Source organism: Caenorhabditis briggsae (genome assembly GCF_000004555.2).
Source record: "Caenorhabditis briggsae complete genome, chrIII, whole genome shotgun sequence".
NCBI classification, from domain to species: Eukaryota; Metazoa; Nematoda; class Chromadorea; order Rhabditida; family Rhabditidae; genus Caenorhabditis; species Caenorhabditis briggsae.
In genome coordinates, this window is record NC_013490.2 from 13,354,838 (window position 1) to 13,378,166 (window position 23,329).

Sequence of the window (23,329 nt, forward strand, 5' to 3'; positions counted from 1 at the left end):
CGAAGAATCTAAGAATCTAAGAATCTAAGAATCTAAGAATCTAAGGATCTAAGAATCTAAGAATCTAAGAATCTAAGAATCTAAGAATCTAAGAATCTAAGGATCTAAGAATCTAAGAATCTAAGAATCTAAGAATCTAAGAATCTAAGGATCTAAGAATCTAAGAATCTAAGAATCTAAGAATCTAAGAATCTAAGAATCTAAGAATCTAAGAATCTAAGAATCTAAGAATCTAAGAATCTAAGAATCAAAGAATCTAAGAATCTAAGAATCTAAGAATCTAAGAATCTAAGAATCTAAGAATCTAAGAATCTAAGAATCTAAGAATCTAAGAATCTAAGGATCTAAGAATCTAAGAATCTAAGAATCTAAGAATCTAAGAATCTAAGAATCTAAGAATCTAAGAATCTAAGAATCTAAGAATCTAAGAATCTAAGAATCTAAGAATCTAAGAATCTAAGAATCTAAGAATCTAAGAATCTAAGAATCTAAGAATCTAAGAATCTAAGAATCTAAGAATCTAAGAATCTAAGAATCTAAGAATCTAAGAATCTAAGAATCTAAGAATCTAAGAATCTAAGAATCTAAATTTCAAATTTCTAGAAATTTTTTCTGAAAAAAACGTCAGAATTTGACAGAAAAATCGGAAAAAAATATTTTTCCCGTTTTTCAGAATTTCAGCAATTTTCGCATCAAACTAGACAAATTTATTTGAAATAAATACATTCGAAAAATTCATAAAATTCCGAAAAAAAAATGAAAAAAATCCTCGACTTTTTAAATTTTTCGAAATTTTGAAATTTCGCAAAAAATATTCCGTATTCCAATAATGTTTCTGAGATTTTCGAAAACACTTTTTTTTCTAAATGTTTAACTTTTTTCCGTCAAATTTCTATCAATTTTCAGCTATATTTTCAGCAATATTCTCATGAATTTTTTTTTTCAAATTTCACCAATTTTCAGCTAGTGTCAAAGCCGATTTTTGACACTATTCCTGCAATTTCTAGTGAGAAAAACATCTATAATTCCTTGATTTTCGCCAAAATCATATACTAAAAAAAGTAATAAAATTCAAATAGTAAATATGAAAGTAGTAGTATAAGCAATTTTCTTCAATTGGCAAAGAAAGAAAAATAGAGAGAAAAATAGATGAGGAGAGGCGTTTGTTGTGTTGGGGCTGGAGCACAGTGGAGAGAGAGAGGTCCATGGAGCATTTTTGTGCTCAGAGAGAGAGAGAGAGAGGAGAGAGAGAGAGAGAGAGAATTAGAGAAATAGAGAAAAAAGGCTCCAGGAAAAAAAAAGAAGAAAAACGGAGAAAGGAAAAATTGAAGAAATTGGTTTTTTAAGAAAAGAGAGAGAGAGAGAGAGAGAAATTCTCTTTCTCCCGAAAAAAAAACTCGCATGTCAACCTCATTACATTATTCATTGCAGAAAAATAGGGAATTCTGGAGGGGGACCAGAATTTTCAGAAAAATCTGGAAATCGAAAAATTTTTCAAAAAACATGGAAAATTCAAAAATTCACTAATTCCGAATTCTTGAAATTCAGAAAAATTCCAAAAAATTCGATTTTTCGAAAAACCGAAAAATTCGAAAATTGCAAAAAACGAAATTTCGAGTTTCTGAAAATCCGAAAATTGCAAAAAAAAAAATTTCCAAATTATTCGAAAATACTAAAAAAAAATCCAAAATTCAATTTTTTTGTAATTTTCAAAATTTTTTTTGAAATTCTGAAATATCAAAAATTCCAAAAAACCCAAAATTTAAATTTTCAAAAGTCAAAAAAATTCCAAAAAAGTACAAAAGTCCGAAAATTTCGAAATTCAAATTCTTCGAAAATCCGAAAATTTCAAAAATTCCAAAAAAAAAATCAAATTCCAATAGAGCGCATTTACAACATTCTAAAATCAAGCAGGGCGCAGAGTTTAATAGAGCGCGTTTGCTAGTTCCGTAGAGCGCAATTAGAACCCAGTTATACATTTTTTGCCAAGAAAAACGCCCGTTTCCGGTGCTTGCCACACCAATTTTCGCTTCTTTTTCCCTATTTTTCTTTTTTTCTTTCAAAAAAAATTAATTTTTCAAAAACCCACTTTCGATATTCCAATATCCTCGAATCGCATGCTTTTCGGCTCCTGAAATCACCGAAAATTTCAAAATTATCGATTTTTTAAGGTTAAAATCTAAAGTTTTCAAAAAAACTTTCAATTTGAAACCAAAAAAGACAAAAAAGAGAAACACATAATCAATTCCCAAATGGATTATACACTCTAACACTCTTCTCAAGTGTCGTCAAATATGGCGCCGCTTCGGGAAAATCCGCAATCTGGCGTCGTGGTGTTTGCACAGCTAGATAAAACTCGTTTATTTTTGGGCGATTTTTAGGCGATTTTCACCTAATTTTCGGGGAAAATCAGACAAAAACAGTAAAAAATCTCTGAAACTCGTTTACATATACAGAATGGGACACGAAATACACTAATTTAAGGGGGAAAATTCGGCAATTTTTATACAATCTGGGGGAAAAGAGAAAAAAGAAGGAAAATTTAGATTTTCTCGAAAAGAATCGCGATTCCTTGTCCTCCTCCGATGCAGGCGGATCCGATTCCGTACTTGACATTGCGGCGTCTGAAAGGAAGTTCAAATTTGGCGCCCAAAATTCATAAAAAATAGAAAATTCTTACTGAAGTTCATGGACAATGTGGGTGGAGATTCTGGCTCCAGACGCGGCCAGAGGGTGGCCGAGAGCGATGGCTCCTCCATTGACATTCAATTTCTCCATTGGGATTCCGAGCTCACGCTGGACGGCGAGCGCTTGTGGGGCGAACGCCTCGTTGACCTGGAAATGTTTGGTTTTGGATGATTTTTAGGCCTATTTCAGGCATTTTCAGGTCATTTTGACCTATTTTTCTCGAATTTCGACAGATTAAGGGGCATTTTCAGCTCATTTTCGACCATTTTTGTCCCATTTCAAAGCCAAAGCGGACTTCAAAATGGCTCAAAATACGCATAAAATGACTTGAAAAAGTCATTTTAAGCCAAAAATGGCTTCAACCAGGGCTGAAAACTGAAGGAATCGGCCCGGAATCAGGCAGTTTCAGCCAACTTCTAGACGTGAAAATCGAATTTTTGACCCATTTTCCTCGGATTCGGCCGATTTCAGGCAGTGTAAGGTCTATTTCAGCTCATTTCGGACATTTTTTCGTCCAATTCCGTCCGCTTAATGACCGTTTTTAGACCGTTTTAGACTTTTCCAGATAAATTCCAGACTATTTTCAGCCAATTTTCAAACAAAATTTCCAAAATTTATGGATTTTTAGCGAATTTCTGACAATTAAAATTTTTTCTGGAAAACTTGGCAAATTTCGGAAAATTAGATTTTTTGAAAATTTTCGAAATTTTTGGGAAAAACGATGCGAAATTTTCCATTTTCTATGGATTTTCCAGCTCGAAAAAATCGCATTTTAGCCGAATTTTCTATGCATTTTCTGCAAATTAAGCCAATTTCAGCTCATTTTGGACCCTTTTTAGCCCATTTCCAGCCAAATTCCTCCCCCCCCCCCCCTCCTCCACAAACCTCAAAGATATCAATATCTCCAATCTTCAATCCACTCTGCTTCAACACCTCGCGAATCGCTGGCGCTGGTCCGATTCCCATGATCGTCGGATCACATCCGACAGCCGAGTATGCCACAACACGAGCCAACGGCTTCAGATTCTTTGCCTTCACCGAGTCCTCTCCAGCGACAACCAGCGCGGCGGCACCGTCCGAGATTCCAGATGCGTTTCCAGCGTTAACCAATCCATCCTTCTGGAATACTGGCTTCAGTTTGGCCAGTGACTCCGCTGTCGTTGGCCTTGGATGTTCGTCCACATCGAAGTTCTCTTCTCCCTTTCTCCCTTTCACCGTAATTCCAACAATCTCATTTTTATAAATCCCGGCGTCCTGGGCCTTCTTCCACAGTGTCTGCGATCTCAACGCGAATTCATCCGCCTCGGCACGTGTCACCTTGTACTGAGCACCCAATTTCTCCGCAGTCTGTCCCATAGCTAGCTTGGCGTACGGATCGCTCAGCGAATCCCAAAGCATATCTTCGAATTCGTATTTCTTTCCAAGAGCGGTTCCAAAACGAATATCCCTCACTGCGAATGGAACCATCGACATATTCTCGGTTCCTCCCGCCAAGACAATGTTCGCTTCGCCGAGTTTAATGGATTGGGCCGCGTTGACGACCGCTTGGAAGCCGGATCCACAGAGACGGTTGACGGTGAGGGCTCCGACGTTTTGTGGGACGCCTGCCTTGAGACCAATGTGACGGGTCAGGTAGATGCCATCACGAGAGCTCGCTACGACGTTTCCTGAAGAGAGACAATGGATTTTTGACTCAAAAATCGTATTTTTGGCATGTTTTTAGGGTCCTAGAAAGCTATTTTTTCAATTTTTCAGTAGAAAAATCCTCATTTTGGGTCGATTTTCGAGTCAAAAATCGACTCAAAATGAGACGTTTTCTATTGAAAAACTGAAAAAAAAATCGCTTTTTCTGCGATTAGGACTCTAAAAACCTCAAAAATTGCGAGTTTTTCAATGAGAAAAAGCGATTTTGTCAGTTTTTCAGGGGTTTTTTCTTAAATTATCTATGGAAATGCTCATTTGGGGTCCATTTTTTTTCGCGATTTTCTGAGGATTTTTAATCGAAAAAAACATTGAATTTCAGCCAATTTCCTTACGAATTTTCTCTAGAACTCACTAAATTCCAAGCATTTTTTCGTTAATTTTCTATTGAAAAATGTTCATTTTGGGCAGATTTTTCTGTTGGAATTTTCAAAAAATTTAAAGAATTTTTGCCAAATTTTGGCTGAAAATTCAGAAAAAATGATGCAATTTTTCTAAATTTTCTTGATTTTGAGTCGATTTTTCTCGAAAAATTCATGAAAAATGGTGAATTTCGCCTAATTTTCCGGTTGAATTTTCCATAAATTTCCAAAAATTTCCGGTTTAAAACTTCAGATTTTTCTTATTTTTTCTTCAAAAAATCCGAAAAAAATGATGCAATTTTCCAGAATTTTCCGGATTTTTATCGAATTTTTTGTCAAGCCAACGATTGATTTACAGACATAAATACCTGAATTGTTGGTCTTTTTAAGGCTTAAAAATCGATTTTTAGCTAAGTTTTCCCCGAAAATCTCGAATTTTCGGTTTATTTCCTTCGAATTTCCTCCAGAATCCTCCAAAATCGCCTCTTACCAAAAATGACATGATCCACCGCGTCGGCACCAACATTAGCGTGCTTCAGTGCTCCTTGCGAGGCGACCACTCCCAAATCCGTCGCACTCAGCCCCTTGAGTTTTCCGCCAAACGTTCCGAAGGCGGTACGTTTCGCTCCGACGATGAATACACCTAAACAATCACACTTCTAACATCACACATCACCTCGATTTTTACCTTTTCCTGCCATTGTTTCAGCCTGAAACTTTCAGGTGTCTTTTTGGTTCTGAAATAAACCCACATTAATGAAAAAAATATGGATTGTGAGCCACGAAAAACCTGGAAAAAAAATAAAAAATTGGGAGAAAAACGAAAAATTAGTTGGCAAAATAAAAGAGAACAGAAGAGACCGAAGAAGACACAGAGATAGATAGTGACCCGCTGTCTCGCGGCGGGGTCCTCTTATCATCTCGTGGACTTTGACCTACCCTGCCGACTACACTATACACTACAACGATAGAGATAGAGGCGGGTCTGGAAAACCACAAAGGGGTGGACATTCAAAGTTCGATTACTTGCGATTTATTAGATGCGCATAAAAAGTGATGACAAACGAGAAAGAAAACAGTGTGTCGCTGACACAACAAAGCGAGATTGTGTGGGGAGAAACAAGTAATGCGAATATATTTATTAACTGGATCCATGCTCTTCACAACGATCCCACTGGCTTCTCCGGATTCTCGGCCGAGTGAAGTGAGAGTTTCGCCTTGACGAGTGAGCTTGTCTTCTTCTGGCAACTGTCGTGATCTTCGTAGCGGATGACGTCGAAGAGTGGCTTTGTGAGATCCTTCGATGCTGCCATCAGCTTCTCCTTGAGGACCACTCTGTAATTAATTAGTTAATCGTTGGTTCAACCCTATTTGTCTTAATTTCACTCACCCAATTCTCAAATTGGTCTCATCATCATTGCAATCCTTGGTCCAGACACTGATCTTCGATCCCTTCCCTCTCACATTGCATACCAGTCCGCAAATCGACTCCATATCCTTTCCAAACTGCTCGCCAACCAACGCCATCAGAATCTCCAGCCAGATCGCATCGACCATGTCCTGTTTCGATTTATCAACAGCGATGAGCCAGCGTCCACCGTTCGCGTTCTCCGGAACTTCCCACATTGGCTGGATATCGTCGCGGAAGACGTTGTAGTCGCACATTGGGTTGAGACCACTTGGCGGTCGGATGGCGTCGTAGAGAGCCCAGAATTCTGGAACCGTCGAGAAGGTGTACACCTTCTTCAGACGATCCTCCCACGATTTCGTACGCTCATCGTTCAAATACCACCACGTCCAGTGTCTCTTCAGAGGGTAGAGAGCTGATGAAGAGTGGTTGGACTCCTCCTCGTGCTCGGTCATTCCTGCAAAAAAAACAATGAATTATGAGTGAAAATGGGGGAGAAAAGGGAATTTTATTCAACGAACAATACCAAGCGATAGTCTTCCATTCAAAAATTTCCGCCGGCGCAAAATCAATAACGCGAGCAATAGAGCGACAAAAAAGCGCTGCGCATAGGGGTGTTCTGGGTGAATGCAATGAGGAAAATATCGGAAATGGTTTTTTTTTGAGCGGGTAAACGGTTTTACAGGTTAAAAAATCATCCTGAAATCGCATTTTCGATAGAAACTGAGACGAAAAATCCAAGAAGCGGTCTTCAAAAAAAATCCGGATAATCAGCAAAAATCAGTTTTTAGAGTAAAAAATCGGATTTTTAGGCGAAAAAACTGCTGGAAACCCATAATTTTCCATCGAAAATCCTATTTTACCGACAATTTTCATGAAAAATTGTCAAAAAAAATTAACTAATGAGCAAAAAATCAATTTCAATAGAAAAATGACAATTTTCGAGAGTAAAATCGAATTTTTCGGCTGAAAAACAGTTAAAATTTCATTAATTTGATTTTAAAATCCGTTTTTACAGACAATTTTCATGAAAAATCATCGAAAAAACGGAAGGAAAGTTAACGAAACACGATGAGAAAATTCAAAAGTGCGGCAACTTTAAAGGCGCATACAGTAAGAACGTTTTCGTGTCGAGACCCGCCGGGTGGATTTACGAGAATTTCCGATTTTTTTCGGTTAAAAATCCCAAAAATTGGTCGTTTATCAACGAAAAGAATGGAAAAACGCGAAAAAAAAGGGAGAAAATATGAAAATTCGGTCGCCAGCAACCAATCCATCGAAAATCTCATGAATAATTCATATATTTATTATTATACAGAGGGAAAAAAGCGATGACGAAATGTGGCTTACCGTCCTTTTCCTCGTTGATTTTCAATTTTTCAAGCGCTATCTCCGAATCTGACATTTGTGCTTGTAATTGACGAACCACAGAAGAACTGATAGCTGTTCTAGAAGGTTCCTTTGGGGAGTTGGCGATGTGGTGCCATCTGGCGCCACCTCACCACCCAGATGACGCATTTAGGACAAGCTTGCAGAAAAATTAGTTCAAAAAAATAGGAGAGAACCCGTAGAAAAAGTGTACAAAGCGATAGAAAATAAAGAAAAAGTTCAAAAAAAAACTAGGTCAAAAATCAATTATCATAGTCATCATCGGTTGGCGCAGCGGTGCCATCCGATGGTCCTTCTCCTCCGAACATTTGCGCGTTGGCAGCAGCCACCGCAGCGGCTTGTGCTTGCTGATGAGCCATTTGCTGATCGATTTCCTTTTGGCGTGCCTTTGCGATGAGCTCTTGTTGCATTTCGTACAGTTTTTCTTCTGGAATTCCACACTTTTCGAGGCGGGAGTTCTTTCGTTTTAGCTTCTTTTCCGCTTCAACCTGAAATTTTTCGCTATTTTTAGGGGGTTTTTTCGCTTCTTTTTGGCGTACTTTGCACGCATCTAGCACACTATCCGCCGCTTCCAAATAGTCCGCCGTGAATCCCAAGTTCTGCAACGCCTTCTGCACATGCTCATGGTAGATCGTCTTGCGCTGATCCTGACTCGCAATCTTCTGAGCTTCTCGCGCGACGTGCTTCACAAATTCCACACAGCACGCGTTGATCATGTCCCGGGATTCGTTGGCGATTCGAACGTCGGGGATGATCTCTTTGACGATTTGATTGATTCCCTTCTGTGGAAGTCCAATCTCATTGTCCTCATCCATTTTTCTGTGGCTGAGTGGGAGAGGGAAACGGCCTGAAATTGCGAAAAATTGCTAAAAATATGCGATTTGGCCATTATTTGAAACTAAAAATTCGAGAAAAAAATTGGGGGTCAAAAACCCGTAAAATTCAAAGATCAGCAAGCTTTTTTAAAAGTTTTCACCATGAAAATTGGCTGAAAATCATGAAAAAATGCTCATTTTTGGGTCATTTTTTCAGGATTTTTCACATTTTTTTAAATATAAAAAATTGGGAAAATATATGAAAATTGGTCCAAAAAGCTGAAAATTCATGAATCCTCGAGCGTTTTTCTAAAAGTTTTTAGCATGAAGATTCGCAAAAAATCGCCCTTTTTTTGGATTCATTTTCAGCGCTATTTTACTTGAATTTTCTGAAATTTTACCATTTTTGGAATTGAAAAATTCTGAAAAATATATAAAAATTGGCTCAAAACCCATTAAAAATCACAGAACAAAAAGAGAAAAACCGGCAAAATTTATGCAAAAAAGATCATTAGAAATATAATAGTAAACGAGATGATGATGCAATTTTTATCAAATTTTATCAAGTTTTCAGCAAGAAAAATGGCCCACAAAGCGAAAAATATTCAGAAAGAAATAGCTAAAAATAGGTTTTGAAAAAAAGAAAAGAAAAAATATCACTTTTTGAGGGATTTTTCAGCCAACTTTCTTGCTAAAAACTCGATAAAAATTGAAAAATTTTGAAATTTCATCGAGTTTCTAGCGAGAAAAATGACTCAAAGGAGCTAAAAACTTGATAAAAATCGCAAAAAAAAACAGGCAAATTATCAAAAATTGCCCAATTTTAATGCAAAAAAAGGGCAAAAATCTCCAGAAATCAACAAATTATCCAATTTTCGCATTAGAAAAGTCCATCTCCGGATGCTGCTTCATGAACTGCTGCAACATATCCTGCTTCTTCTTCTCATCTGACGTCGGCAGTCCCATCTCCTTCTGTCTCTGATCGTACATCATCTTCTCCACCATCGCCCTAGTCTCCCCATCTAGATCCGACAGTTTCGAATTCTCCGGCTGCACCTCCTTGGTATTAATCGATGGGTCCGTGTCCAGGAATCGATTCCACCACTCCATATCATTCACTTTCTCCAAGCTAAGCACAATAGCCTTGCCATTCTCAATCACCCAATTGCAATTCTCCACCTTCACAGCGTTCGCCAGCTTTCCCTCAACGACAGGGGGCTGATTCTTGAGGCCAACGCTGACAGACGTCTTCTCAATCTTGACAACGACGTCACGAGACTTGATTGCAAATCCGGCGTTGATCGGAATCCGACACTCCACCTCTTGAAGCGTCTGAGTCCATTGGTACTTAGCGAGGTCCGCTCCATTCCCACTGTTCGGCTTCATCAGGCTCTCTTCTCCATCTTCTTTTGTATCCGTCGTGGATTCTGGAGCCTCCTCCTTCTCCTTCTGCTTCCTCTCAAACTCGGCAGCTTCCTCATCTGAAACCTCCACCACTTTCGACGCATTCTTGAACTCTTCCTCTTCTTTTGCCTTCTGGGCCGCCCGTCGTTCAGCCAGCTTCTTCTCCTGCTCCTCCTTTCGTTTCTTGGCCTCTTCCGCCTCCTTCATCGCTTTTCCACCGTGTTTGTCGAATTTCTCGAGGAGCAGAGCGCGAGCCTGCTCCACACCGGCGCCACTGTAGAAGTCGGTTTTTCTGGAAAATGGGGGAATTTTTGGGGTGAAAATAGGAAAAATCTGGGGAAAATTGGCTATTTTAGGGGTCAAAACGACGAAATTCGTCATTTTTGAGAGATTTTTTGTAAACACCAGCTCAATTTAGAGCTGCAAATGACAAAAATAACGGAATTCCGGTTCGAAATCCGTCATTTTTGAGCCATTCTTGGTTTAAAAAAAGCCACTGAAAATGACGAAAACTGGGTCAAAACAGGGTATTTTTAAGAGCTCAAAACGACAGAAAATACGGATTTTCTGTTGAAAAAAATTAGTTATCTTAAGACGATTTTTAATAAAAACCGGCTCATTTTGAGGCTAAAAACGGCGAAAAATTGAGAATTTTCGGTTCGAAATTCGTCATTTTTGGCGGTTTTTGGGTGAAAAACAGTTTTCCTCCGTTCAAAATTCGTGATTATTGGGCGATTTCCCGTCAAAAATAGCTAATTTTAAGGCTGAAAATGACAGAAATCGGGTGAAAATTGGCTATTTTAGGGTTCAAAATGACCAAAAAAGCGACTTTTCGGTCAAAAGCTGCCATTTTCAGACGATTTTCAGTTAAAAACAGCTTTCTATAGGCCTGAAAATGACAAAAATCGGGTTAGAATAGTCTATTTTGGGGTTCAAAACGGCGAAATTCGTCATTTTCAGACGAGTTTCGGTGAAAAACAGATGTTTTTAGGGCTGGAAATGATAAACATTGGGTGAAAATTGGCTGATTTAGGGTTCAAAACGACGAAAAATACCTGTTTTCGGTTGAAAAACCATCGTTTTTCGGAAATTTTTAGTAGAAAATAGCTCAGTTTAGGGTTCAAAATGACCAAAAAAGCGACTTTTCGGTCAAAAACTGCCATTTTCAGACGATTTTCAGTCAGAAACAGCTAATTTTACGGCACAAAATGGCGAAAAACGATGAGAAATAGAATGATTTTTCTGACGAGTTTCCGTTGAAAATAGCTTCTTCCGGACGGAAAATTCATATTTTTTTAGTAAAAATTCATAAATTTAAGCCAAGCCAAACTATTTTAGGGCTCAAAACGACGATTTCTCAATTCTCACCTCGACAGAAACTCAAAAAGCACGTCGAGCATCTGCGGGACACCGCCGTTGAGCTGTTGGGCAAGCGAGAGGAACACCGAGTCAAATCGCTCGTATTGAGACATGATTTCTGGAAAAATATTGACTTTTTTAAAGATATAAAAGGGAAAATTGAAAAAAATCGAGGTTTCGGCAGAAAAAATGAAGATTTAGCAAGAAAAACGGAGAAAAATCGAAATTTCTCGTTTTTTTATCCTCCAAAAAGGACTAGAAAAGCTCAGAAAGCTCCAGAAAATTCGATAATTTCGGAAATTTCGAGAATTTTCGTTTAAACCCAATCTCCCTAGCAACCAGCGCATTAATTTAGGTGCAGGTGGTCATTAGACCTGCCTAGTGCACACATTTCTTCAAAACAATCGGAAATTACGGGAAATTCCGGAGAACATCGATGAAAATCCGACGGAAATTATATTAATTGAAAATCCACCTGCGTTTCTCTGCGTCTCTTCTCTCCCTGCTGTTTAACCCATGGCGCGTTTCTGGCTCGTTGGCGCGAAAGCGGATATTGGTGGGAAAGCTGAAAATTTGGAAAAAAATAAATAGAAAAAAAGCAATTTTCCGCGGAATTCCGACTTTAAATGAGGGATATTTTGAACAATTAATAGAAAACAAAAAGAAACATATGAAAGTATCAATTCAGAGCTTTCTTCTCCTTCTTCTTGCCAATTTTCGCCTTCATTTTTGCGAATTTCTCGGTGACTGATGTCTTGAGTCTCTTAATTAAGATATTAGCACGGTACTTCAACTTTGAACAAATCCATGCCGAGCGAGCAATGATCGAAATGGGCAAGCTAGGTCCACGAGTGTTTAAAAGGGTGAGAAGAAGGTTCTGGGATTCTAAAATTCTCAAAAATCCAACTTTTTACAGTCCGAAACTGAACGAGCTCGCAGCTATCAAGCTGTCCATAGCCATATGGAAGCGCTTCTCAATCGTGAGGAAAGCTTGGATTCTAATAATATGGTAATTTTTAGCTTGTTCAGCGGGGCGCGTTTGCACTGTGTTTAAATTTCTCTACACATATTTAGTTGTCCTATTCATGTACCTTAAAACATGTAATAGAAGGGTTTCGATAAAAGTCAATTTTACTCGATTTCTATGAAAGATATCAAAAAGTGGTCAACTGATAAAATGTTTATCATATCATGACAAGCATTTTATCAGTGGACAACTTTTTGATATCTCCTATAGGAATTGAGATAATGGAGCTCAAAGTGCACGTATATGGTGGGCTTTAATTAGGTCAAAATACGGCATCTACTTTGGTCTAGGTTATCTCGGTTCCTGTAAAAGATATCAAAAAGTTGGTAACTGATAAAATGTTTGTTATGATATGATAAACATTTTATCAGTTGACCACTTTTTTATATCTTTCACAGAAAGCAAGATAAATTGGCTGAAAGTTGACAGTATGGAAATCTTTCTGTAGGTAAATAGGACAACTAAATTTGAGTCTAGAACTTTCTAGAACCCCTAATTCTTGCTTTAAATAAAGTCAAAAAGAGCTTTGAGAAGTTTGGGACCGAGTGGAATCGAACCCTGGTGTTGAGATTCAAATTTTTCAAAAATCCCACTATGCCATCCGAGCGAATTTTTGAAAAATCTCGATTTTCAAAAGTTTTATAGGTTTTTTAGAGGTTCAAAACCGTTTTTCAGCGTTATTTTGCTCTGAAAAGCAGCATTTTATGTTTTTAAAATGCTATTTTCAGTCAGAGGAGGAATTGAGAAAACGCTACGACTCTATATATGCCCGGGAAGCGGAATTGGACAAACTGTATGCGAAAAAGCATAGACACCTATTTTATGATGATTACGAAGAATTATATATCGATATTGGTCCACTCATAGACGCTGTCAGTGGAATGTGCAGTCGTGTCAAGACTACAGTAACCGACACTTTCGCAAAAATCAAAAATAAGATTTTTGAGAAGCCGACAACTTCAAATCCCTCTCCTATATGAAAATATAAATTTTTTGAATTTCAGAAAATTTTTTGCAAATTTCGTAGTATGTTGTCTTTGTATTTTTTGTAGCCTTTTTGCGTAATTTCTTCGGAAAATTCGAGAGAATCCGTTAAAAACGGTGAAAAAATCGCTGAAATTTGGCTGAAAAATTCGCCGGCGTTTCTCTGCGTCTCTTCATTCCCTGCTGTCTCTCCGCGTGGCGCCTTTCCCGATCGTTGGCGCGGAACCGGATATTACAGTAAGAATGGAGGGAAAACTAAATTTTCGAAAAAAAAAAACAACAAACAATTTCGAAAAACAACAGAAATTTTCCGGAAAATTCCCTAAAAAATGAAGGAAATCGATGGATCCAAGGATCTATTCCAAGAACTAGCGTAAGAAAAAAAAATGTTTTTCTGAAAATTCTGAAAATCTGAAATTTTCAGATCGCAGCTTGAAGAGAAACCGTCCCTAGAAGAATGTCAATTGAGTCGAAAATCTCGATATTTTCATCGACAATCCCGTCAAAAATCGATTTCTGTAGAACCGGAAAAAACGAAAAAAAGTACGGAAAATTTCAGATTTTTCTGGAAAAATTAGTCTGAAAATTTTTATTTTCAGAGCTCATCGTTGAGGAATCCTCATCTGATGACGAGATGCCAACTGTGCCACCGCCGAAAATTCGAAAAAAGAAAATGGTAGTTTTTTTTTTAAATCTGAAATTTTGCTGTTTTTTCAGGCTGAAACTCCAAGCGAGATCATCGAAATTGACATAAGTGTGAGTGGAAAATGATGAAAACTCGAAAAAAATGATGCAATTTTTTTCAAATTTCAAATTTAAAAAATTCCAAAAATCTGAAATTTTCAGTCCGACGACGATGTTCCACCTCCGACGCCATCTCCAACGCCTACCATCGATTTGACAATGGATTCAGACGACGAGGAGATTCGAATTCCAGACATTTTGCCAGAACACGAAGTCAGAGAAGTGATTCCAGAGAGAATTCTGTGAGTTTTTGGCCAAAAAATCGTGAAATTTCAGATTTTTTGACTTGAAAATAGCTGAAAATCACTGAAAATCGATATTTTTCAACCTAAGATTCATCAGAATCGATTAAAAATGAGCAAAATTTCTGAAAAAAAATCGATTTTGAAAAAAAATATTTTTGTGAAAAATCGATTTTTTCGAATTTTCCCCTCATTAGAATGTTTCAAATCAATGAAAATTTTGGGTTTTCGAAGCATTTTTTTCTGAAAATCACAAATTTTCTGAAATTTTGAAAAAAAAATTCTGAAAAAAATTTTCAGTCAAAGAAATTGTCTGAAAATCGCTGAAAATCGCTGAAAATCGATATCTTTGCACTTAAAATTCATAGTAAATGATCCAGAATTCAATCTTGGACATCTGGAAAAACGGAAATCCGGAAAATTTGAATTCGAAAATTTTTTTTTTTCGAAAATTTCAAATTTTTCGAATTTTTTCATTTTCAGAATGTTTCAAATCACACAAAAATCGATTTTTTCTGAAAAATTCTAAATAATTTTTTTTGAAAATTCAAAATTTTCTCATTTTCTCGTCGTCGTTTAGAGTGTTTCAAATCACTCGAAAATCGACTTTTTCGATGCATTTTTGTCTGAAAATCACTTCTTTCTGTAAATTTTTGCTGAAAATTTGAAAAAAATAAATTTCGAAAAATGAAATTTTTTTCAATTTTCAGCCAAGAAATGGCTTAAAATCACTGAAAATCCAATTTTTAACATAAAAATTTTTAAAAATTTCATATTTTGAACATCTGGACATCTGGAAAAACGGATTTTTTTCTGAAAATTTCGAAAATTTCTGAAAACTTCTAAAAAATTTTTTTTCAAAAAAATCCATTTTTCCAAATTTTACCCCGATTAGAGTGCTTAAAATCATCGATTTTTAACAAAATCTTTGTTTAAAAATCGAAATTTTGCTAAAAATTCGAAAAAAAAGCTAAAAGTTTGTAATTTTTGCACTTAAAATTTATAATAAATGAGCCAAAATTCGATTTAAGACTTCCGGGGGCATCCGAATTTTTCGCTAAAAATCTGAAAAATTAATTTTGAAAAAATTTTTTTTTCCAAAATTCAACATTTTCGAATTTTCCTCCAGTTAGAATGTTTCAAATCACCGAAAAATCGATTTTTCCTTTTATTTTTGTCTGAAAATCAAGTTTTTTTTCTGAAAATTTGAAAAAAAAATTTCTCAAAAAAAATTTTTTTTCAACTTTTTTTCTGAAAATCGCTGATTTTCAGCTCTCCACATCTCCTACGAGGCCGTCTCCCAACATGGTACTACTCGAGAAAGCTGGAAAACGAGAAATTGCTGAAATCAATGGCTGAAAAACGAGAAATCCGAGAAAAGCTGGAAAAAGAGAGGGAAGAGACGGAGAGAAAAGAGGAGCAACTGGAAAAACGACGATTTCTAGACAGAGAGAGACATAAAAGACGCAGAGAAGAGATGAAGAAAAATCGAGAATCGGTGAAAAATTTGGAGCGAATTGAGCCAAAAAATGGGAAAAAGGCGGAGGAAAATGCACCGAAAAAGAGCAAGAAGGAGAAACAAATTTCTATATTGACTGGCAAGGATTTGGAGGGAAATTTGAAAATTTTTGAAAAAAATTTTTTTTCCTTCGAAATCTGAAAATCTGAAAAATTCGAAATTTCAATTTTTCTCAAATATTGTCATGTTTATACTCATTTTGAAGCACTTAACAAGAGAAATTGATTGCTCTAATTTTCAAAAAAAATTCGCTGAAAATGGGCGGAGCTATGGCTGAAAATCTGAAAATCTTAAATTTTCGAATTTTCAAATCTGTTCAAATGTAGTCATGTTTATACTCGTTTTGAAGCTGAAAATCAGAGAAATCGATTGGTTTAAATTTCAAAAAATTAAGCTGAAAATAGGCGGAGTTAGGGCTGAAAATCTGAAATTCCAGATTTCTCAAAAAATTTGAAATTTCGAAATTTATCAATTGCGGCTATATTTATACTCATCTTGAAGCCTTTAAAAGGAGAAATCGATTGCTCTAATTTTCGAAAAATTAGGCTGAAAATGGGCGGAGCTATGGCTGAAAATCTGAAATTTTTCAAAGAAAAATTTTCCAGATCCATCTGTAAATCCATCGACAATTTCGCTCGAGAAAGTGGACATAGTTCCATGGGCGTCTTCAACAAAAAAGCCACGTCAAGCAGAATCTCATGCAACGTCATCTGCTCAGAATCTTCTAGAAGCCGTTCTGAATACACCGACGTCTTCTGAATCCTCTGAAGACGTTATTCGAGGATTCCAAGAAATGGAAATTGCACTTTTAGATGTCGTGGAGGTTGTGGAAGATGAAGATGTTCAGATTCTGGAGGAAAATGTGGAAGAGGTAAGGATTTTGAAATGATATGCTGAAAATCTGGAAAAATCTGAAAATACTTTTTTTGCAATATAGCCGTGATTGTACCTATTTTGAAGCTGAAAATCAAGGAAATCGATAGAGCTATGTTTTAAAATTTTTGGCTGGAAATGGGCGGAGTTATAGCTGAAAATCTGAAAGTCCAGAAAAAATGTTTCAAATTTTTTTTGAAATATGACCATGTTTATACTCATTTTGATGCGGAAAATAAGAGAAATCGATTGGTTTAGTTTTCAAAAGATTTGGCTGAAAATGGGCGGAGTTATGAGGGAAAATCTGAAAATCCAGAAAAATTGTTTTAAAAATTTTCTGAAAAATGGCCATGATTATACTCATTTTGATGCGGAAAATAAGAGAAATTGATTAATCTAATTTTAAAATAAGTTGGCTGGAAATGGGCTGAAAATGAGAAAAATCGATTAATCCAACTTTCAGAAAATTTGGTTAAAATGGGCGGAGTTAAGGCTGAAAATCTGCAATTCCAGAAAAAAAAAATTTCAAAAAAAAATTGTTTTCCAATTTTTTTAAAATTCCATCAAAAATCACTTAGATTTCTCAAATTTTTCAGCCACAACCCCTGGATGATCTCGATCAAATCGAAGGACTCTTTTTCGAGGAACACGAGACGCTGCTGAAAATTCCAGACGCTGAAATTGAGCAAATAGACGCGAACGACGATATCGACACCAATTTTTTGTCGATTATTATGGACGATCGAGTTCCGATCAATGAATTGGATCGATATTTGAATAGTTGAAATTGTTGACAAAAACAATTTTTTTTTGAAAATTTTTTATCCCTAAAAATTCAAATTTCCCGCTCTGGCATTGTTTTTTTTTCCGTTTTTTCTTGCCTCCTCGATTGTTTCAATATTTTCAAAAAAAAATTTTTGGAATTTTTTTTGAATTTTCCCAAAAAAATTTCCATTTTTCTCTAGCACTCTCTCGTTTTACCGCACTCTCTATAGCTTTTTTTTGTTCCCATATTTTTTGGATTTTTGTTTAAAAAATCGATTTTCTAGGCGTTTTATATGCATTTACATTGTAATTTTTATAATTATTATTCACACAATAAATGTTGACAATCGCGCTCCGTTGACAACGAAAAATTCTGAAATTCTGAAACTTTCAAAAATTGAGAAAAACAGTAAATAAATAGATTTTTATTTTCTAAAAAATTGAAAAATCGGAAAAACACAAAAAGATGACACCTGGAAGGAAAGAAGAAGAGAAAACAGTATGTGGTGGACTAGAATTTTTTGGGGAATTTGGAAATCTAGGCCATGGATTTTTTAAATAAAATAATTTTTGAAATAAGGGGGAAGTGTACACGTATTGGGAGTGGGTGGGAAATTGGGCTGAAATTCTGAAGATTGACATTTTCAGAAAGAAAATGTTTTCTCAAAAAAGCATCAAGTAGCCTAAAACTAGGCAAAAAATCGATAATTTCAAATTTCGGGAATTCGAAGAATCAGTTAGCTCAGCCGATTGGATTTTTCTCATTTTCTTCTTTTGATTCAGTTTTTCCTGAAATTCCAAATCGATTTCTTCTTCATCGTCTTCTTCTTCCTCATCCTCCTGAACTACAACTTTTGTAGTTCTTGTAGTAGTTTGTAGTGTTGTCTTTGTAGTCTTTGTGGGGAGCACTGTAGTCGTTGGGATTACTGTAGTGCTTGTGATATTGTTCTCTTTTTGAAATGACGCCAATTTTTGAGAGGTTCCAGTGAATTGGCAAGCTGGCATCAGAGTGTTGGTGGTGTCTTTGAGAACACGGTAGATGACCTGGAATTTAGGGTTTTGTCAATGGAGCGCGATTGCATTCTTCAAAATTTGTTGAACATAGTCGTGATTATATTCATTTGAAAGATGAAACTGCGCAAAACAGAATGGCCAAAAAATTTCTGAATTTGGAAGAAAACTGACAAAGTTACAGGTAAATTATCAATAGAGCGCATTTTCCAAAGGTTCTCTGAATATGGTCATGATCATACTCATTTGAAAGCTAACAAGTTAAGGACTTCAAAAATATTATTTTCACAAAGTTGCGATTGAAACTAACCAACTTATGCCTGAATTCTCAATGGAGCGCGTTTTTAAAAAATTGAATTTTCAATGTTTTCAGAATTCAAACCAACCTGCCACGCTGAAAATCCACAATCCTGCTTGATAGGCGTTCGTACGCATCCCGAGAAGAAGTTCAGCGCTCTGTAAAAAATTATCATCAATAGAGCGCGATTTCATAAATTGTTCAAAACGGTCCTTGTTCATACTCTTTTAAAAGCTAAAAACGAAACGAGCTCAAAAATTGAATTCTTACAAAGATTAGATAAACATTAGTCGAGTTAGGGCTGAATTCTCAATGGAGCGCGTTTTCATAAATTTCTCGAAGTGGTTCATGTTTATACTCATTTGAAAGCTAAAAATGCATAGATTTCAATACTGTTAAAATTTTCGAGTTCGGAATAAAACTAACAAAGTTACAGTGAAAATTCGAAATTCAAATAAACAATTCCAACATACCCACACATCCTATCAACTTTTGCAGGCATTGAAACTCCAGACTCTGTATTTGCAGATTCGATTTCCTTTAAAGTCTCATCGTGACATCGTTTTACAGATGGCTTTCTATCCAACTCCATGAGACACTCCGCCGATTCCATGAATGCTGAAAACTTGCTTTTTTCTTGAATTTGAGCTAACTATCTTTAACTAATGTTATTTAAAATTTTTGACTTGCTTAGTAACATTCTGCGTGTCGAAAGCTTCAAAATGAGAATAATCATGCCTAGGTTTGAGGACTTTTCTGCGAGTGCGCTCTAACGCTAATTTGATTATAACTCTCTCCGTTTTTGCTCAATTCGGGTGAAACATAATTTGCAATTTTTGTCTCGTCAAGAGCTTCAAAATGAGTATAAACACACCTAGGGTTGAAATGTTGAAGAAAGTGCGCTCTAATGCTAATTTGGTAAAATGGGCATAACTTACTCAATTTCTGCTTAATTTGAATGAAAATTAGTGTGGTGTGTTAGCTTTGTCAAGAGCTTTCAAATGATTATAAACATGACTAGGTTCGGAGTTCTTTAGCAAATGCGCTCTAATGCTAAATTGCTCATAACTCCCTCAGTTTTTGCTCAATTTTGATAAAAATTAGTTTGAAGTGTTTGCCTTGCCAATAAGTTTCAAATGAGCGCAAGAACAGCAAGAAATACAATTTTTTGCAAGTGCGCTCTAATGCGAATTTGATGGAAACTCACTATTATAGCCTTCATTACACAGATATCCATACGAAGAATCGATGAGAGAAATAGTGACATGTCTGGGACATGTACTACGGTAGTCACGGACGCAACTGTTGAATTTGGCGATTAGTCTGAAATTTTGTTGAAGTACACTTTTTGCCCAAAACATGGTCTCTTGGGGGTTCAAAGGACCACATTTTTTGTAATCGGTCTTTAAGATTTATGTATGATTTTATGATCCTATTTTTTGTCAAATTTCTCTTTTTTTTTTGGAGGAAACGCACTTTTTCAGTAAGTGAGCTCCAATGGACCTACCTGCACAGTTCATTGAATACTCGTCCACCCATATTGGGTAGAGAAAACGCACTTCCGAATTCAGTTCCAGAAGTTCGAGAATCCTGAAAAAAACTTTATTTTTTGTAGAGGGCGATAGGGAGCACTTAAAGACGCCAAATCTTTAAAGGCACATATCAGAAAAACTATAAAAGCTAGCAAAATGTTGTTAACTAATAAAATGTGTGAAATTTTATGTTATTCATTTTTGCTGTTGATACTTGTTTGATAACTACCATAGCTTTTCAGATATGCGCCTTTAAAGTAACGGCGGCGCTGTCAAGGCATGACTCAACATTAAAGGCGCATATCTCTAAAACTACAGTAGCTGTCAAAATGCTGTCAACTAACGAAATGTGTTAAATGTTATAAAATTTAATTTTGCTGTTAACATAAGTAAAATGTCTTTAGAATTATAGGAGATATAGACGTTTGAAGAGCACACAGGCATCTAGACGCTCTTGATTCCTTTCGGCTCCCAACTTTAAAGGCGCATATATCCAAAAATACAGTAGTTGTTGAAATTTTGTCAACTACAAAAGTTTGTAAAATGTCATATTCTTTATTTTTGTAGTTAATCGTTTTTTGGTAGTCACTACAGTTTTGGAGGTATGTGCCTTTAAAGTTGCAGTGCCTCCTCTCCCGAGGCATGCCGCATATTCAAAGGCGCATATCTCCAAAAATACAGTAGCTATCAAATTTTTGCTAGCTAAGAAAATCTCTAAAACTTCATGCTCTTTATTTTTGTAGTTAGCACTATTTTGATAACTATCGTAGTTTGGGAGAGATGCGCTTTTGAAGTGCAGCGCGCCCCTCGCCCCCTTTCTCAAGATACGCCTTAAATTTAAAAGCTCATATCTCAAAAACTAGAGTAGCTGTCAAAATTTTGTCAATTATCAAAATATGTAAATTTTTATACTCTACATTTTGTAGTTTATACATTTTTGATAGCTACCAAATTTTTTGAGATATGTGCCTTTAAAGTTGTAGTGCCCCCCGGCCCTTCCTAAGACAAGCGTCAAGTTTAAAGGCGCATATCTCAAAAACTACAGTATCAAAATTTATATCTCAAAAACTACAGTATCAAAATTTTGCCAACTAACAAATTGTGTAAAGTTTTATGTTCTTCTTTTTGTTAATTAACACCTTTTTGATATAAGACGGTTGAAATTTGAAGAATTTTTTCTCATTTTTGAAAATCGGAATTTTTCATATTTTATATACAAAAAGAACAGAGTTAATAGAAAGAACAAGCGTTTTTCAAAAAGTTTGTCTTTTCGACAGGTTTCGTCCAGTGTTGTCTTGCTTTTTTTGAATTCAGAAATTTTCTGTATGAACATTCCAGAAATTAGTCAAAGTTATAGAAAATGTTTATTTGATGGACCTGAAAATGATTTTGAACAAAAAAAGAGGTGGACAAATTAAAATTGGACAGTGTAGACAGTTGGGACAGTGTGGATAGTGTAGTTCCAGTTTGCTCACATCCAGCTGACAACCAATCTTCCTGCATTTTGAACTTTTCGTTGCTCTGGGCATTCTTTTCTTCTACAGGTACGGTTCGCCTCCCGATTTTGTACTTTTTCAAAGGAAAAAGAGGTCACGCCAAATTCAAGTATTATTTGAATTGTGCCACGAGAGGGAACAAAATCGGTAGGCAAACCGATTCTGTACCTAGTGAAACAATTCAAATTTTTTCCGATTTCACGTGTCTTTTTGTGGATTTTGAACCAATTTTTGATCGACATCAACTTCTACAATACGCTTTTCCGGGTGAGAAAAAATTCGGATATTCTTCAAATTGATATAAATTTTTGGTTTTGATGGTTTTATTGTTTCGAGCGTTTATTTATATCAGTTTCAAGAATAAAACCATCAAAATCAATAATAACTAACTGAAAATGATAACTGAAAATTTAACTGATAACTGAAAATTTAACTGAAAATTGTGATAACTGAAAATTTTGATGTTTTGAGACTATGATTCTATATAACATTCAATCCGGCTTTAACAGTAAGAACCATCAAAGCGTCTACAGTTATTTTGTCAAATTATTGATTTTGATGGTTTTATTCTTGAAACTGATATAAATAAACGTTCGAAACAATAAAACCATCAAAACCAAGAATTTATATCAATTTGAAGAATATCCGAATTTATTCTCACCCGGAAAAGCGTATTGTAGAAGTTGATGGCGATCAAAAAATTGGTTCAAAATCGCATCTCATGAGAAATGTTTCAAAATCCACAAAAAGACACGTGAAATCAGAAAAAATTTGAATTGTTTCACTAGGTACAGAATCGGTTTGCCTACCGATTTTGTTCCCTCTCGTGGCACAATTCAAATAATACTTGAATTTGGCGTGACCTCTTTTTCCTTTGAAAAAGTACAAAATCGGGAGGCGAACCGTACCTGTAGAAGAAAAGAATGCCCAGAGCAACGAAAAGTTCAAAATGCAGGAAGATTGGTTGTCAGCTGGATGTGAGCAAACTGGAACTACACTATCCACACTGTCCCAACTGTCTACACTGTCCAATTTTAATTTGTCCACCTCTTTTTTTGTTCAAAATCATTTTCAGGTCCATCAAATAAACATTTTCTATAACTTTGACTAATTTCTGGAAAATTTATAATTTTTGTACAGAAAATTCAGAAATCTGGTGAAACTGAAATAAATACTACATGGTACAGGAAATCATCAATTCGAGCTATTTTTATACTTGTGAAAAAAATTCTCCAAATTTCAACCGTCTTATATCTCTGATTACTTTCCAGTTACAAGCAAAAGGAAGAGCTCTTACCTGATTATTCAAAACTTTCGCATACTCGGCAACCGGCTGCACACATTCCTGAATTCTGGAATTCACAGAATGTGGACACGTGGTGGTGGAAACCACCACAATAAGTGTGAATAAGGGAATTAGAAATATAAATTTTTTTTTCATTCCAGGAGGGGAGAATCTGAAAAATTTGAAATTTTGGATTTTTTGAAAATTCTGTAAAAAATATTTAAAAATAGGAACTATTCCAGGAAAATCTAAGATTCCTAAAAAATGAGAAAAAACAGGAAAAAAAGAAATTTCTAGAGATTTTTATATTGTCCGTTGGTCCGTCCCTCTCATATGGACCCATGGGGTACCCCCTGGGTCCCTTTTTCTATGAGAAGGGGACAGAAAAGGAAGATAAATATGATGACAAAATAAGTGTGTGCATGTA

The 23,329-nt window shown here is 35.9% G+C and overlaps 7 protein-coding genes across 7 annotated transcripts; 2 read left to right on the top strand and 5 right to left on the bottom strand.

Moving 5' to 3' along the window:
* Nucleotides 1-2,542: 2,542 nt before the first annotated feature.
* CBG24278 lies at nt 2,543-5,452 on the bottom strand (the record flags this gene model as incomplete). The annotated part of the gene is made up of 5 exons (XM_002642958.1): nt 2,543-2,624; nt 2,681-2,835; nt 3,574-4,355; nt 5,242-5,394; nt 5,440-5,452. The coding sequence occupies 5 exons, from the start codon at nt 5,450-5,452 to the stop codon at nt 2,543-2,545; spliced, it is 1,185 nt and encodes a 394-aa protein (XP_002643004.1).
* Nucleotides 5,453-5,911: 459 nt separating this feature from the next.
* Cbr-ife-1 lies at nt 5,912-6,614 on the bottom strand (the record flags this gene model as incomplete). Its single annotated transcript, XM_002642959.1, has 2 exons — nt 5,912-6,086; nt 6,142-6,614. 2 exons carry the CDS (start codon nt 6,612-6,614, stop codon nt 5,912-5,914), a joined length of 648 nt encoding a protein of 215 aa, XP_002643005.1.
* Nucleotides 6,615-7,790: 1,176 nt separating this feature from the next.
* Cbr-dro-1 lies at nt 7,791-8,363 on the bottom strand (the record flags this gene model as incomplete). The annotated part of the gene is made up of 2 exons (XM_002642960.1): nt 7,791-8,036; nt 8,088-8,363. The coding sequence occupies 2 exons, from the start codon at nt 8,361-8,363 to the stop codon at nt 7,791-7,793; spliced, it is 522 nt and encodes a 173-aa protein (XP_002643006.1).
* An 864-nt stretch (nt 8,364-9,227) lies between these two features.
* Nucleotides 9,228-11,239, bottom strand: Cbr-nud-1 (the record flags this gene model as incomplete). Its single annotated transcript, XM_002642961.1, has 2 exons — nt 9,228-10,059; nt 11,136-11,239. 2 exons carry the CDS (start codon nt 11,237-11,239, stop codon nt 9,228-9,230), a joined length of 936 nt encoding a protein of 311 aa, XP_002643007.1.
* A 708-nt stretch (nt 11,240-11,947) lies between these two features.
* On the top strand, nt 11,948-13,133 carry CBG26096 (the record flags this gene model as incomplete). Its single annotated transcript, XM_045244605.1, has 3 exons — nt 11,948-11,989; nt 12,043-12,135; nt 12,882-13,133. The coding sequence occupies 3 exons, from the start codon at nt 11,948-11,950 to the stop codon at nt 13,131-13,133; spliced, it is 387 nt and encodes a 128-aa protein (XP_045100691.1).
* Nucleotides 13,134-13,466: 333 nt separating this feature from the next.
* Nucleotides 13,467-17,300, top strand: CBG24283 (the record flags this gene model as incomplete). Its single annotated transcript, XM_002642962.1, has 8 exons — nt 13,467-13,510; nt 13,562-13,680; nt 13,737-13,813; nt 13,855-13,893; nt 13,984-14,123; nt 15,396-15,621; nt 16,235-16,513; nt 17,112-17,300. 8 exons carry the CDS (start codon nt 13,467-13,469, stop codon nt 17,298-17,300), a joined length of 1,113 nt encoding a protein of 370 aa, XP_002643008.1.
* Nucleotides 17,301-17,943: 643 nt separating this feature from the next.
* On the bottom strand, nt 17,944-23,058 carry CBG24284 (the record flags this gene model as incomplete). Its single annotated transcript, XM_045244606.1, has 6 exons — nt 17,944-18,324; nt 18,678-18,747; nt 19,063-19,207; nt 19,797-19,912; nt 20,097-20,179; nt 22,915-23,058. The coding sequence occupies 6 exons, from the start codon at nt 23,056-23,058 to the stop codon at nt 17,944-17,946; spliced, it is 939 nt and encodes a 312-aa protein (XP_045091293.1).
* Between the last annotated feature and the right edge of the window lie 271 nt (nt 23,059-23,329).